The 17,318-nt window shown below is 43.7% G+C and overlaps 1 protein-coding gene across 1 annotated transcript in view; it reads right to left on the bottom strand.

The window, feature by feature from the left end:
* Positions 1-17,318, bottom strand: part of ndst3 (N-deacetylase/N-sulfotransferase (heparan glucosaminyl) 3) — a 538,252-nt gene that overhangs the window by 10,842 nt on the left and 510,092 nt on the right. The window contains exons 10-12 of the mRNA XM_078235192.1: positions 12,470-12,593; positions 1,913-2,087; positions 1,641-1,811 (exon numbers count right to left, since the gene is read on the bottom strand). Of these exons, the coding sequence (XP_078091318.1) occupies positions 1,641-1,811; positions 1,913-2,087; positions 12,470-12,593 (470 nt within the window). The remainder of the gene's footprint in view (positions 1-1,640; positions 1,812-1,912; positions 2,088-12,469; positions 12,594-17,318) is intronic.

Here is a 17,318-nt window from a genome sequence, read left to right as displayed (position 1 = left end):
GTGACATTGCGAATGCTGATTCTTCCTTTATAAATAGGCTTAAATTCTTTCTCAATCCGCAATGGTAACTTCCCCAGTGATACTTTTCGTGAGACAGAATTCTTAGGAGGCAGCTCTCAAACTAAGATGAATGCCAGTGACTCAAAGGTAAGTGTGGGAGAAGGGGCTACAATAAATAATGGGGGAGGGGTGAATTGCAAATAGAGTTGGAGATGCAACACAGCACCCCCTGGCTGCAGAGGAAGGTTTCTTCAGATGTTAATTTTAAGGCCTTTTTGAGGTGTTTTGTCCTCGTGCAAGAGAGGCCGGAATTCTGTTCTGTTCATCGCAAGCCAATTTGGTAGATGGGGCCGCAAACAACTGGTAGGTCTCTTCTGAACACATGTAAGGGACCTACCATCTAAAAAATGACTAGCCCTAATAGATTAGTGCCTTGGGGCCCAGAGCATTGCCAGCCAAATTTGGGCCTTCTGTGCTATTTTACACCCTTAAGAAAAGAATAAGGAGGATCAATTTCTACCCACATATGTTAGCCAGAGTACTTAACCAGAGCAAATTGCTTGCAAGAGTAGATGTTGCCTGACAGGACAGCAGAAATAAAGGCCTCGATATTAACCCCAAACATGGATCGATGAGGGTCAGTGGGTCCAAAGAGTTAAACACCTAAAGTGTGTTCTCCACACTTTATCAATCCACGCTCGCCTGCTATCTTTTGTTCTGGCAGATGTTAGGGCATCCAAGTATTCCTCATTGAGAGGTGGAATAGCCAATATAGCAGAGTACTCCTCTCAGGCCTCTAGGAAGTCTTTGATCTCTTCCAGCCCTGATTGCCAACCTTCCCCAGCCTCCAGCCTTCCCAACGACTGATCTCCCTGACTAAAAAGATCGCAGACTCTCCCTCTACCCATTCGCAGCCTCGTCCTCCCATTCTGATGGTGTGATCATTTCCCCTCATGATTGCCAGGGAGTGCATCCAAGGCTCCTTGGCTGTGACTTCCTTCCTTCCCACCTGCAGGTCAGGCTGCTGGGCAAGAACAAAACATTTAGTAATGAGGTCTGGCTGCCTAGTTTGCCTAACTCTGCATCACAGGTTTTGCACCTCCTTGCACCTTCTCCTAATTCCGTAATTATTGGAGCCATAGACTCTACAACATTGTAAAGAGGTCCCAGTTGCTATTCTGAGTCCAGAAGATGTATTACACTAAGACTACATAGGAAAAGCTATGCACATTCCTTACATAGGTGAAGGCAGTGATATTGCAAGTTGTCAAGTGTCTGACTCTCAAGCAGAAAATCATATAGTTGGGTTCTAGGGCTACTGGTCACTAAACACCATACGTCTCATCAGTTCTCAGATGGCTTACCAGCTACAGTGCCACCAAAGAGGCTGGGAACACGATGGGGACTGGGAAAAAAAATGATCATTCAGACTGCTTTTAATCATGCTTAACATGAGCAGTGTGGATGGCCACCATAAGCACTTTGGTGATTTAACTGTCCCATCCTCCCAGACAGCGAAGAGGATATAGGATAGCGCAAAGGGATTGAAAAATGCAGAGTCAATTAAGACATTATTGAGAAAGAAATAACGTATCACTTGCAATTAAAACAGATGCTTCTTGCCTGCTTAAAGTGCTCACCTGTCTAGTCGGGTAGTACGTTAGCCACCTTTCGATATGAGCTGCATACCAACCAGGCACCAGGCATCGATTGTGAAGGGCCCGAAGCTCAGGAACAGCCCGCCGACCTGCTGTGATTACCTCATAAAAACTATACCGAAGGGCAGCAGGATCTTCGTGAGCTCGCTGGTGCTGTGGGCATCAGAAAAGATGGAAAATTCAATTGTGATCTTGCATAAGTTAAAGAGAGGGTGTTAAACATTGGCCTGAGGAAGCAGAATGGTCAAGGTTACCTGGTACCAGGAGTAGGCCCGATCTGAAGGGTTGATGAGAATGGTGATTATTTTCACCTTTGGCAAGAGGGCTGCAGCTCGTTTTGGAGCGTCCTCGGAGTGAAAGTAGTTTGCACTTTTCTCAAACAAGAAGTCTGTGGTCACATTGGAAGGGATAGGAAAAAAATTCATATACCTACAAAATTAGAAGAGTAAGTTTTCATTATTATGAATGCGTTATCTAGAGATTGCAGTACAGCAAGCTAGAACTGTAATGCTTTGTCTCAGAATCGCTGGCACAATACGATCTTTAACCTCTCCTGTGTCAGTTGGTTGGCTGAACTGCCTGCCCATCGTCACATCCAGGGAATGTTGTATAAAGACAGGAAAGATTTGTATTTGTATAATGCTCTTGATAATCACTGGACATCTCAAAGTGCTTTACAGCTCATGGTACTTTTGAAGTGCAGTCACTGTTGTAATGCAGGAAATTCAAAAGGCAGGGGAAGAACTAAAATAAGTGTAAAAATGTCCATGTACCTTCAAGAAAGTTTTGAGTACAATATGATGGTTCTTGAATGGACTGATGGTTCCTTACCAACTTGGAAAAACTAGACTTAAAAATATGCTGGTGGGATTCTCTGGTCCTGCCAGCAGCGGTCCCTGCCTGTGGGTTTCCCACCTGCGTGGGGTGACGTCAATGGGAATTCCCATTGACAGTGGTGGGACCAGAGAATCCTGCCACTAGCAAACAATGCGCCACCTCCTGCTGGCAGGAAACATGCAACTGGGAGGCCGGAGAATCGCACCCAACTTCTGTCAATTGGAAATCTGATTTCAAATGATGGAGAATTTATTGTAAATTTTTGGTGACTGTCAGTGAGGAGAGAGCTCACAGTATCCAGAGTCTGAGCTCCAAAGAGGAGGGAAGTGAGGATGTCATCCTAATTAGGAAAGACATAATAATAGTTGTTTGCTCAGTGAGTGACTATGAATGTTAATGTACACTTGAGAACAATGTAGTCCTAAATCTCCTTGGCAACATAGGTATAGTAATAGGGTCTGTCAGTTGATAGAAAGAAAATTGGAATGGGACCCAGATTTGCTGGGCCCCAATCCATACAGCCAGTCCCTGATGTCGGCTTGGAGTGAGTGGAAACTCTGTCCATCCCATCCATACCCTATTACATCAGAGGAGGGGAGTCAAGGGAAGGAATGTCCCACACTACAAATGTCTTCAGCTCTGGAACTAATCTCTGATTTATCACTGGAGGTTAATATTCCTTCAGGCACACCTTGATTTAGGTGGCCAGAATTCCTGGAAATTGGCAGGGCCGGTTAGTTAGTCCCTGACATCATTTTCGGCTCTACCCATGTAGCTATTGCCGGTTTCTCACCCCACCCACAAACCTTGGGCTGGGGCACGGCTATCTCCTGTGGTATTAAAAAAGATCCTTAGTTGCAGTCAGGGCAAGCTGACTGAAGTTCATTATTACTGCAGCTGTTGGTATGTTTTGAGACTTAAAGGCTGCTATAGTTGCGACAAATATTTCCCTAATGGTAAATGTGCTGCTGTGTCTAACTCCCATACTTGTCATACGAAGGCACAATGTACATCAACTGCCCTGTTGGTCTGTCTGCCTTTCTGATTGGCGAGCTGCCTGTAAGGAGTATGATCAGCACTGGCATCTATTCAATGTAAGTTAGGCCCATTCATGAAAATTGATCAGGCTTCCTGCTAACCTTATTGAGCATTAGGATCCTGCTGACCTCATTGGTGTCATGTGTGAACAGTGTTCAAGTCAATGCAATTGAAAATCGGGATAGTTGGAAAATGGGCTGACATTTCACAATTGACTGTTTCACACTACTGTCCAAAGTTAATCTTACTCCCAGCATGACTTTGAGTATCAAGTTAGATTGAAAGGGTTGAATACACCCACCTCAGAGGATGCAGAAACTGGTTGAATTTCCATAGGCGTTCTCTTGCTAAGTGTGGCAGAAGATCCATGATAACTTCAGGGAAATGGGGTTGGTGGCATTCCCTGAGTTTTCCATGGATCTTCCGCCAAAGCTATGATAGACAACTACAGCTGAATATTATTGGTGACCTTCTTTAAAGAATATCTGCTTAAAATTAAGCTTTAGGAATAGACGGTCACCAAGTACTTTATTGAAACACCCATAAGAGCATAAGAATATGCTTAAAAAGTACAGTCTATTCCACCAAACCTATTTTAATCTATTAAGGAAACATACTACAAAGTTTTTTTTTGATGACCCCAACATTAATAAATGAAATGCTAGACTATCGTTTCATTCCACGTTTATGTCATTCAACCCTGGTCACAGCTACCACTGCATTCCATGTACTATTTGATTATCTGTGCCTGTTCTTATCCCTACAGCCATCAATTCTATTCTAACCACATATTTTTTCCATTTCTTTTCTGAGGGAGGATTACTTGACATGGGGCCAACTCATTTTGCTGCAAGTGCATTCCACTATGCTGAAAGGATTTCTTTTACTCACAATACCGAGTCTTATTTGAGGCTTATTAATTTTGTATGAGTCCTCTAGTTCTGAGGTCACAGTCAAAGTTAAAAGGCTTGTATAAATCTTCACCATTTATGCTCCTCATCATTTTTGCTACAATTCCTTCCTGTTAATTATCCCCAATGAAGATAAGTTTAATCAGTATCTCTGAAAAATGTTGACTTTTGAGTCCAGTATCGCCTTTGGTGCTTTCCTCTGAATCCTCACAAATGCAGCAATATTATTGTGAAGGTTCAGGGGCTGGATTGTCAAAGTGGGATCAGGAACCTGTAACCCAGACAATGTGCAAACCAAAACCCTGCAACACAACAGTATCACTCATGCAATGCTATTTTAAAATGTAAATGCTTTAACTGGGCCAAGGCAAGCTCAGTGCCCAATTAGTGGCACTGAGCATCTCCAGAAAGTAGGAGGAGCTGCCTGCAGTGTGTGAGCAGTAAACAAAGATGGCACCATAATGGGGCCTGCTACGGCCTTGCTGAAGAGAAGAGGCAGCACCTCAAAGTGTCAGCAGCACAGACGCTCATGAGTGGCCACATGGCCAAATGGAAGGTAACGTGCACAATCTGGCGCAAGATTCCACAAGGTTCGATACTTTCCACTGGACAAAATAAACTTTCACCTCTCCCTGCTTTGAACACAAAGAACTATGTAGTAACATGCACCAGACTGTTCGGGTTGTTGAGTTCACATTTGAAAACCGCATTCCCGCCCTCCCCAATCCATTAACAAGTTCCTCAACGATCTTAATGGGTCTTTAATTGGGGGTGAGAAGGTGCCCACTCAAACCCTCCCTTAAAAAATCAGAGTCCATCGTAGAATAGAATCATAGAATCCCTACAATGCAGGAGGCCATTTGGCCCATCAAGTCTGCACCGACTCTCTGACAGAGCATCTTACCCATCCCCGTAACCCCACATATTGACCCCGCTAATTCCCCTAACCTACATATCTTGGGACTGTGGGAGGAAACCAAAGCACCCGGAGGAAACACACAGGCACGGGGAGAATGTGCAAACTCCACACACAGTCATCGAAGGCTGGAATCAAACTTGGGTCTCTTGTGCTGTGAGGCAACAGTGCTAAACACTGTGCCATCGTGCTCCCCATCAGAATACAAAGATGCCCTCTGGCAATGTGCTCTGTAAATCCAGCCTGCACCCATTCTCAAACCCACCATCAATTGAAAATTCACCTCAAGTTTTCAAAACGGCACACAATATTCTCAACGCAAGGATCATGTTGAGTTGCGTTCAATACATTTTAAGGAAATTGAGTTGATTTTGTCTCTGCAAGTTCTGTGGCAAACATCAATACCTTAAAATTATACAATAGAATCATATTTCATCACCGCTGCCACACCCCTCCCCCACACACACACTTTCTTTTGCTTGTCTCAGGCCCATGGCAACCACCAAGTAATCACCTCTTCTACTAAGAGAGATGACGCAGATGTGAATGTGACTACTACACCTGAGAATGTTACAGAGCCTGAAATCCCAGCTGAAGGTAACAGATCACAAAGTCCAATGATCTTCATCTCTGGGATGTCGGACGTGGAAAGATCCCTCAGCGTATCAACATTGGAATGGCCCATTTGAGAAATCAAAACAATCATTCAAAAAACAAAACAAGTCCAAGAGTCTGTTTCGTTCAATGCAAGATAATGTTGACAACTACAGTTGAGAATGGTTCATATACTCGCCAACAACCAGTTGCGTTTACTGTTTTGTCCTCAAACTCTTCTCAATATCAGCAACAGCACTGGCTAGTGATGGGTTTAATGACTAGCGAAACCCTGCTAGAATTCAAAACCATGAGAATTCTGAGGCTCAGAGAAAAGCTTTGCTTACATATCTGACAAGGCATTGTGGTCTAACCTTAAATTCACATCTGAAGGAACAGAAAAAAAAGGGGCAAGAGTACCGGAGGCATGTACATTGGACATGATTATGTACCGGGGCGGCATGGTTGCACAGTGGTTCGCACTATTGTTTCACAATGCCAGGTTCGATTCCCAGCTTAGGTCACTGTCTGTGTGGAGTTTGCACATTCTCCCCGGTCCACGTGGGTTTCCTCCGGGTGCTCCGGTTTCCTCCCAGAGTTCAAAGATGTGCGGGTTAGGTGGATTGGCCATGCTAAATTGCCCCTTAGTGTCAGGGGGACAAGTTAGGGTAAATGCATGGGATTATGGGGATAGGGCCTGGGTGGGATTGTGGTCAGTGCAGACTTGATGGGCCAAATGGCCTCCTTCTGCACTGTAGGATTCTATGATTCTATTCTACGATTTTATGTACACATTCACAGCACATGGATTAATTATCGGGGAGGCAATGAAAAATGTTGCTTGCTACGTAAGGGAGCGTCTTTGGCTTGATAGAACTCATTGCTAAGCTTGGTCTATTTCTTTCCAGTCACATAAAACATTATAGAAGCAATGGACCTGTAAGGCCTTCATATTTGTCTGAAACAATGTGCAGAATTCTCCCCAAAAAGAATGAAGTGCTGCTGCAAGCAGGGAAGCTGGAATTTTGGTGCTGACAGCAATTGTCAAGTGGCATTTAACCACCTTTAGTTTTAAAAATATGCACGGAGTGAAGCATGCCAGCCAGCCCATCTTCACAGAGATCACAGCACCACATTAAAAGGGCACCCCGATCTCAGAGACATGGAACATGCCCTTACCCCGTCCCCATGGAAACGTCAACCCCCCCTCCCTCCCACCCGTGCTGACAAGGGCAACAGCCCCAGCCCACTATGACCGAGGGGCTATCTCCTTCCTACCCCTGAATGAACAAATTCTGCTTCCCCCATACACCATGCAGGCATAAGGGTGACCCAACTGCCCTCCCCCAGTAACAGGCTCGACCCTTCAACCACCCCCCCCCCCCCCGCCCCCAACCCCATCAGAGAGACACACCGAAATAAGGTCACCAAATACCCTGCCCCCCTCAGGCCACCCTTCAGGCCCACACTTTGACAGTGCCATCTTGCCATCCTGGAGAGAAATAAACACATATATTCCATGTGCTGGACATTCACTGAATCTGGTTGATCATGCTGCAATTTATTGCTGCCTAGCCACAGTAAATCCTTTTGCTGTTGTAAACAAATAAACTCACTCTTCTCTGCCTCTACAAAACACTGGACAGCACTCCAGTCATTCTGGGTCCTGAGTCCACTGCACCAAAACATCTCTCTGACACCAGGTGGGAAACACATACATGAAGTTTAAAGTTTATTTATTAGTGCCACAAGTAGGCTTACATTAACACTGAAATGAAGTTACTGTGAAAATCTCCGAGTAGGCTAGTTCAGCCATAGCTGAAAGTTTTGGTTCAATTATTGATTCTCTTACTCATCTTCATAATGATACAAGGAGAGAAACTGCCATTCCACAGGAGAAAGGGGAGGAATTAAGAGTTTGTGTTCATGTTAGAACTTTGGAATCATTTGTTAGATCGGTCCCACAAAACCAGGCAGTCTCTACAGGATCCAAAGAGAGCCCTTGGTACATGCACAAAGATTTACAAGCCACTTTCTCACTTCTTGAAAGAAACACAAGAAAGTTTTGATGAAATTGAACTCAAAGCAAAAGAAAACCTGCCTGATGTGGGGTGTCAGGATGTGATGAGTGGAGTCATGCAGAAGTGTGTGCTGGGGCCTTAACTTTTTACAATTTATGTCAATGACTTAGTTAAGGAAGCAAAGGCATGGTAGCTAATTTTTTTGATTTGACTTATTATTGTTGCATGTATTAGTATACAGTGAAACAGTTAATTAGAGAGCTTAAAGAGTTAGAGTAGAATTTTAGAAGTATAGAACAAGAGTAAAATGTAGAATTAGAGAGTATGCTGGGCACAGCCAGCTTGCAAGACGTTGCCACGCTCCGGAGCCATCTTGAATTTGCAGATGACACAAAGATAGGTAGGAAAGTATGTTGTGAAGGGGACATGAGGTTACAGGCTGATACAGATAGGTTGAGTGACTGAGCAAAAATCTGGAGGATGGAGTATAATGTGGAAAAATGTGAAGTTGTTCACTTTGGCAGGAAGAATAAAAAAAAACAGTACAACTTAAATGGAGAGCAGCTGCATAATTCTGCGGTGGAAAAGGATCTAGGTGATCTAGTGCATGAGTTATATAAAGTTATTATGCAGGTTCAGCAAGTAATCAATAAGGGTAATTGAATGCTATCCTCTGTTACTAGAAGAATTGAACATGGTAAGTTTCAGTTATACAGGGCATCGGTGAGACCACAACTTGAATAGTGTGTGCAGTTTATGTCTCATTATTTAAAGAAGGATGTAAATGAGTTGGAGGTGGTTCAGAGGAAATAGACCAGGTTGATGCATGGAATGAACATGTTGTCTTATGAGGAAAGTTTAGACATACTGGGCTTGCCTCCTCTGGAGTTTAGAAGAGTGATGGGCGACTTGATTGCAATGTATAAGATCCTGAACGGTCTTGACCAGTTGTATAGGAAAGGATGCTTCCTCTTGTGGGTGAATCCAGAACTAGGGAGCACTATTTGAAAATTAGGGGTCACCTTTTTAAGAGAGAGGAGGAGAATTTTTTTTCTTTGTGGGTTGTGCAACTTTGGAACTCTGTTTCAGAAGGTGATGGAAGCGGGGTCACTGAATATTCTGAATTATTGAAAGTGGAGGTACATTGATTCTCTTGCCTAGCAAGAATCTAAGGTTACTGGGGGTAGATGGGGAATGTGGAACGTGAAACACAAACAAGTCAGCCATGATCTTATGGAGGGATACAAAAGAGTGGTCTAGTTTGGACCAGGGAGCGGCGCGGGCTAATTGTTCCTTGTTTCTCGTGGAAGTGGAAATGACTAGGGTTGGGAAGTATTTTCCGATCAGGGCCATTGTGATCTCCTGGACTCGTTTCGATCGCCTCAGGGGGTCGGAGAGGAATTTCCCAGATTTTTTTTCCCCCATATTGGCCCTGGGGTTTTTCACTCTGGGTTTTCGCCTCTCCCTGGAGATCACATGGTCTGGAATGGGGGGGTGGGGGTGAGTTAATAGGTTGTGGTGAACGGGGCATCGTGGCTGTGGGGGACAGCTCGGTGGATGGGATATTGGTATGTGGATGGGCTGGGGGGTTGGGCGGGGGTCCTGGATTCGGGGTTCGGTCCTGGGCCGGGGGGCGGCGCGGGCTTGGGGGGCCGGGGGGCCTGTTCCTGTGCTGTATTGTTCTTTGTTCTTTGAATGGCCTACTTCTCGCAGGCTCGAGGGGCCGAATGGCCTAAATTTGTTCTTATTGCATATGTAGGCCACAAGTGTGTGAATAAAAGGAGAAGAATGAGAAAAAATAAGTCAATGATGGTAATGCACCAAATGATGATGAAATGTTTTCGCCAATAGACAAGCGCAAATTAAACTGGAGCGAATTAGGGCGGCATGGTGGCACTGCTGCCTCACAGCTCCAGGGATCTGGGTTGAATTCCGGCCTCTGACCTCTGTCTGTGTGAAGTTTGCACATTCCCGTGTGTCTGTTTGGGTTTCCTCCGAGTACTCCGGTTTCCTCCCACACTCCAAAAATGTGAAGGTTAGGTAGATAGGCCATGCTAAATTGCCCCTTAGTGTCCAAAAATGTGTAGGTTAGGGGGATTAATGGAATAAATAATGTGGAATTTCGGGGATAGGGCGCGGTTTGGGATTGTTGTCAGTACAGGCACGATGGGTTGAATGGTCTCCTTTATTCCTATGAAGGATGCACTTGAAACCAACTTGAAGAAAAGAGAAAATAACATGCAAAAATGTTTCAAATAATTTTTCATTTTCGGTTCATTTAGATGCCTCAGAAAAATAGCTGTGTGATGATGCAAAGCTTCTGATGAAAAGTTATCCTGACAACATTGATGATAACCTCGCTGGAGAAATAAAACATTTTCAAGCTTATTGCAAGGAAAATTATCCAGGTAAAGGGACTTTATGCCACCAGGATCCATATCAAGTCATCATCCAAGGTAAAATTCAGTTAGCTTTCCATAATGTCGAAGCAATATTGCAGTTCCTTTTGAGTCTAATGGTAACAAACTACTGAGGGGAAAGGTCATTTTTACAGCTGAAAAACATCAAGAATGAACTGTGGACAACAACGCTGCAAGCTGTCTGCACTCAGCATAATGTATCTGCTGATTTTAACTTTTAGAATACGGAACGGAAGAATGTGCCTAGTACGCATAACAAAACGGTAAGCACAACTTTGAATCACTGGCCTTATTACATCAAGCACTGTGATGGAGCTGGCTAAATTGAGGCCTCCCAGTCATGGTCAATAATGGCCAGAAGCAAATTGAGTGAAGTGGGGTGTTATGCTCGCGGATGCCCCCTGGCAACAGTGGCCCAGCTGATCATTTTAGGAATTGAAGACCTTCCCTCGTCTGAGTCTCTTTGACTTCATCAGCATCAAACTGGTCGGAGCGTGTGTGCACTCCAATCAGTTAAGATCTAAAAAGGCAATTATAGTCTGCGGACTCAAATTTGCAGGTTTAAAGGAGCCCATTGTGTGAGGCAGAAAGCATTGAACACCTAATGTTAGGCATTCCAAATGTGTCTGGCTTCTTTATCAGTGTTGATGAGATGGTTAGGCAACCAAGCTCATTTCGAGACAATACTGCTCCGTTATTGATGAATAAAAGAAGTGAACATTGAACCATAGCCTGGGGTAATTTTAGAGAGAACTTATAAATATTTGAAAGAGTGGGCATTTGAGAGTGATTCACTTATCAGATCAGCTTGGTGGACTGCGGATTGGCTTAGTTGGCAGAACCCTTGTCTCGAGTTAGGAGATCATGGGTTCAAGTTCCATTTCAGGAATTTGAGAATATAATCTTGGCTATATAACCGGGTGGCACAGTAGTTAGCAAAGCTGCCTCACAGCGTCAGGGACCCGGGTTCGATTCCCAGTTTGGGTCACTGTCTGTGTGGAATTTACACATTCTCTCTGTGTCTGCGTGGGTTTCCTCCGGGTGCTCCGGTTTCCTCCCACAGGCTAAAGATTTGCGGGTTAGGTAGATTAGCCATGCTAAATTGCCCCTAAGTGTCAGGGGGACTAGCTAGGGTAAATGCATGGGGCTATAGGGATAGGGCCTGGGTGGGATTGTGGTCGGTGCAGCCTCGATGGGCCAAATGGCCTCCTTCTGCACAGTATAATTTTATAATTCTATAATTCTACAGTGTGGTACTGATGGAGTATGACACTGGAAGAGGTACCTTGTTTTGGATGAGACAGTAAAAGAAGGCTCATCTGTCCTCTCAGATAGATGTATTGTAAAAGATCCCATGATATTACTCAAAGAAGAATAGGGGAGTTCTCTCTGACGTTCTGGCCAATATTTACTCTTCAGCCAAAATTGTGAAAAAGACAGGTGATTTGGTCATTATCACATTGCTGTTGATGAATTTGCAAAGCACAATTTGGCTATTGTGTTCCCTACATTATAGCAATGACCACACTTTAAAAATAACATAAAAGTGATTGCAAGGTGCTTTGGGATATCCTAAGAATGTGAACAGCACTATATAGATGCACATTCTTGATTTATCTTTCTTTCTATTTCTGTATTTCCCAATGCTTCATATGTGTGACAATGTCACTTTTACATTGGCTGCTAACTTGCACAAAACTCCACAGGTTGATTGGTTTGCTAGTTTACAGAATCGTCCTGGTTACATTCAAAAACTGACCTGGCATAATCACAGGCAGACACTGTTGACTTATTGCACGTTAACACACCAATACATTTATTTTGCTGCCTAGCTGTTTAGTTACATTACAGAACTGCATAATCTTATGGTTGCATGTTAATATGCCTTTGCAAATTAATTTGAAAATCTCAGTGATGCACAGAAAATTTCCATCATCGCTGAGACCCAACGTAGAATTCAGACTTTTCAAAACAAACAATTAACTTCTCTGCATATTATGAACACAGGGCTCCTAATATTAATAAAGATCTTCTTGTATACAAAATATGCATTTTGTTTGATCTCTTATCTTACCAATCAATTCCCTTGTGATAGGCATTCCCATTGAAGAACTGCACTTCTTCAAAGGTCTTTGGGTTGGGGAAATTACTGGTGATAGCTGGATGCATAATTAGGAACAAGTACAAAGCCGTGGTGCCTGAGAACAGAAAATATTAGAGAACTTATTGATGTGCTTGTGTAGAAACTGCTGCCCTTCTATCCATGGCATTTTATCAGTGGAGCTTCTTCCTGCAAGCAATTTTTTTTGAAAGAACTGCAAAAACACTGTTCTGTGAAATAATAGATTACTTAATTAGGACACAGTAATTACGGAATATTAGCATAAATTCAATTTTCACCATTATTACCGTATACATGGTAGAATGGCACAAAACAATTTGCAGAGACAAATTAAAATACAAAATTATTTACCATTTCGGGCAGATATGACACTACTAATGTAATCGACACATTTAAGTCAATGGCTATTAATGGATATTTGCACTTGAATAGAAATTGAAAATTTAAAACAAGAATCTAGAGCCATTATATTTGACGCTACTAACTAAATAATCTTAGCTATGTCCTACTGCTGTCTACTCTTCTTTGGTCCTTTAAAAATTGTGTTCAGTCAGTCTTTCTACCAAGTCTAATACTTCTACATTTTTGACAGCCTTCTATTGTAATTAAAAGCTTCCCATATATCGCGCCATGCAAAACAATTGCGAATGATTTGCAGTGTGCTTCTGAGAAATGAATAAAAATATTGTTTGAAAAGAATTTATTCTCCAAATAGAAACTGACATGCATTTGTTAGGAATTGTCCAACATCATCCAAACTACAGAAAAAATTTCAGTGAAATGCTTTATATGATTAATGAGAAATAATCACAAAACCTTCATGGAAGATGGGTTACTCATTGTCAACAGGTCCCATCTCAAAAGGCCAAACTGTCTTATCAAATGTGAGGAGCGATATTAACTTAGCCTACTTAGTGGGAAATTGACAAGATCGGAGCAACAGCAGACAAACGATTTTCCTTTCCATTTCAGTAAATAATCAATCATCTGTATCAGCCTGGGTGTGCTCCATGGGCACCTACAAACAGGTCCTGGGTGATTTGATTTATTACTATCACATGTATTGGGATACAGTGAAAAGTATTGTTCCATGCGTACTATACAGACAAAGCATACCGTTCATAGAGAAACGAGACAGTGCTGTATGTAATATTACAGTTGTAGCTAGGGTGTAGAGAAAGATCAATTTAATGCAAGGTAAGCCCATTTAAAATTCTGATGGCAGCAGGGAAGAAGCTGTTCTTGTGTCGGTTGGTACGTGACCTCAGACCTTTGTGTCTTTTTCCCGACGGAAGAAGGTGGAAGAGAGAATGCCCGGGGTGCGTGGGGTCCTTAATTATGCTGGCTGCTATTCCGAGGTGGCGGGAAGTATAGACAGAGTCAATGGATGGGAGGCTGGTTTGCGTGATGGATTGGGCTACATTCACGACCTTTTGTAGTTTCTTGCGGTCTTGGGCAGAGCAGGAGCTATACCAAGCCGTGATACAACCAGAAGGAATGCTTTCTATGGTGCATCTGTAAAAATTGGTGAGAGTTGTAGCTGACACGCCAAATTTCCTTAATCGTCTGAGAAAGTAGAGACGTTGGTAGTGATTGGAAAAGGCAAGACTTGGCAGCTGCGTGTGGAAAATGCTGATGGAAGCTGCTGAATATTGTGTTTTTTGTGGGAATCAATCCTCTTAAAAAGAGGAATGATTTCATTATGAGAGCCCATAATGCTAACAGTGTGACAGTGAAATGCAGGAGAAGCCTTCCAGTTAATCTAGCTCATCCAATATTCCCTTAGTGTATTTCTAATAACACTGAATCCAATTTGTTGTCAAGAACTGATTCAATTCCTTCTTGAAATTTATTGAGGTTTCTTGTTCCACTGCTTGATTGGCAGTCTGCTCTGGGATGTTCCTGATCAGAGCCATGGCTGCCAATACACTCCCTCCATCAGCCGAAACATCATAACTTTGCCAGATTTGAAGTCACTCGGGATAGGAGCAGAATTCACTGCTGCCTCACTGCTCCAAATTGCTTCATGATGCTCAGTCTTCAATAGGTCAGACAGATCCTCTGCCCCACACAATGGGCCAGCAAGGTGGCACAGTGGTTAGCACTACTGCCTAACAGCGCCAGGGACCTGGGTTCGATTCTCAGCTTGGGTCACTGTCTGTGTAGAGTTTGCATGTTCTCCCCGCGCCTGTGTGGGTTTCCTCCGGGTGCTCTGGTTTCCTCCCACAGTCCAAAGGACGTGCTGGTTAGGTGCATTGGCCATGCTAAATTCTCCTTCAGTGTACCCGAACAGGTGTCAGAGTGCAGCGACTAGGGGATTTTCACAGTAACTTCATTGCAGTGTTAATGTAAGCCTACTTGTGACACTAATAAATAAACTTCAAACGCTAAAAACTTTAAACTTTATAAACTTTAACTCCTACCAGTCAGAGTTCCATACTATGGCCTCCAGCACTGGGACATGGCAGAGGAATTCTAATATTGTGATGTGCTGGGATTAGGAGGGCGTGGCGATTGGGGGTAACCTGGAAGTCTTGGTTTTAATGCACGTGTCCTTTGTCAGTTGACAGGTTTCCTACCCAGAGGTCAGCCTGGTCAACAGGTTTGGCTTCCAGGATGTGGCACACACTCCAGAGGAGGTCACAGGATAACGTCAAACCCTGACTCATGAGTGTGGGCTCTGATCATAATAGGAGCCCAAACTCGGACCACAGAGGGTGGGTAGATGCCGGATTCCTTGGTGGGGAGGGTTTTGATCTCTGGCTTAGGGTGGGGATGGGGCTGGGTCTGATCCTGGGAGGGGTACCGTGATGGATGGGAGGGGGTAAAAGGAGGTGGGATCCAGCCCACAAGATGGAGCATCCTTGATCATGGAACAGTGTTAGGAGGATTGCTGTGCCCGAGAGTTATGGTGATGAAGAAGGAGCTTGGGGGTGGGTAGGCATAAGGGGCAGGTACCCCTGTCTCCTCTTGCTCACACGCTGTACAGTGAAGGCATTTATCTTCTCCCTGAAGCTGTGCTCACTTCACTACGGTGGCTGGAATTTCAAAAGGGCTGGCAAACCCGTAAGGTCACTGTTAAACCCATATGACAGGGAGATTCAAGACTTCCAACCTTACCAACATATTGAAAATGCAAAACTGCATCCTGGGAGCAGATTAGCTACCCTCCCTGGTCCTACCTCAATAAAATATGGAATTCAGCAAGTTGGATCTACCTTCCTCACCTGCACCACCTGTTTATCCACTCTACCCATCACTCACACCCAATCTATTTCCTCCCTCATGTTAAAATTACTCCCAGCATTTCCAAATCCTGTCTGAGTTCTTGCCTTAACTTACCTCTGTGCTTTAACAGCTGTAGGTCCCAAGGAAATATTGGACTTTATCATTTCACAAAGCAAAGTACTTCAAATGAAGAGTGAGATTTCTGAAGCTACATACCCCATGCCGAGACTGAATATCTGGGATTTTGGTGTGGACATCCACAGGTTCAGAAGGAATTCCCACTTGTCCTTCGGGGTTGACTGATCTCTGTCTCTGAATTCTCAATAAGCGCAAAGCCAGGGGCACAGATTTGTAAACTCGACTAAATTGCTCCAACTCATGCTATCTTCAGATAAAATTCATGGGACAAATTTCTATGGAGTTTTTTCACACTCATCCTTCTTAACTTTGACATGACAACTGCAGAAATTCCCTCCAAAAATGGTGCAAACAGGGTTTTTGCCTTTTTCTCCAGAGTTTCCAAATTTCTTTGCCAGTTATGACAGACAACCGAGCAAACCATTCATCCATATATGGCACGGTAGCTCAGTGGTTAGCACTGCTGCTTCACAGCGCCAGGGACCTGGGTTCGATTCTGGCCTCGGGTCACTGTCTGTGTGGAGTTTGCACGTTCTCCCTGTGTCTGCATGCATTTCCTCCGGTTGCTCTGGTTTCCTCCCAGAGTCCAAAGATGTGTGGGTTAGATGAATTGGCCATGGTAAATTGCACCTTATTGTCAGGGGAGCTAGCAGAGTAAATATGTGGGGCTATGGGGATAGGGGCTGGGTGGGGTTGTGGTTGGTGCAGACTTGATGGGCCGAATGGCCTCCTTCTACACTGTAGGTATTCTATGATTCTATTCTATGAATAATACATCAAAAATAAAAGGTAAATTTCACTTTAAATAGTCAATACAATAAAGATACATCTTATACAACTGCAAGCATTCGTATCACTCCCCGCACCAGTGTGGCATTGCGTTGACACACAGTTCCACAATTTGCTCTTCTTTATTCTTGGTGGGCCCAAGGACTTGTTCCTGTGCTTTACTGTTCTTTTGTCCTTCATTCATGCAAGGTTGGTCAGGAGACCTCCTACAACAGTTTTCACCTTTGAGTTTGATAGGTATGATTATCCTCAGCAAGACAAACCTCTATGAACCCTCTCTCGCTTGGGTCTGATAGTTCTGATGACGTAGCATTCCAGAATTCCTTTTCAACTGATCAATCAATAACACCCCAGTCATGGTTTCGCCATTTCTGGGAAAATAGCCGCCAGCTCTTTAGAATCCCCAAGACATTCACACAGATTTCTCATGGTTTTAGACCTTTTTAGACAGCTCACACAGCACTGTGTGAGACAGCTGCTGTCTCCTTTTCTGCCAAACAGAAAATCTGATCAGTGATTTATTTCTTCTTCTCACAAGAATTATTTGTGTTTCTATTTCCAGCTCTGTCTGCTTTCATAGAACATAGAACAGTACAGCACAGAACAGGCCCTTCGGCCCACGATGTTGTGCCGAGCTTTATCTGAA

The sequence above is a fragment of the Mustelus asterias genome, chromosome 1 (genome assembly GCF_964213995.1).
Source record: "Mustelus asterias chromosome 1, sMusAst1.hap1.1, whole genome shotgun sequence".
NCBI classification, from domain to species: domain Eukaryota; kingdom Metazoa; phylum Chordata; class Chondrichthyes; order Carcharhiniformes; family Triakidae; genus Mustelus; species Mustelus asterias.
Note: the sequence above shows the minus strand (reverse complement) of the source record. Positions and strands in the feature narration are given on the sequence as shown.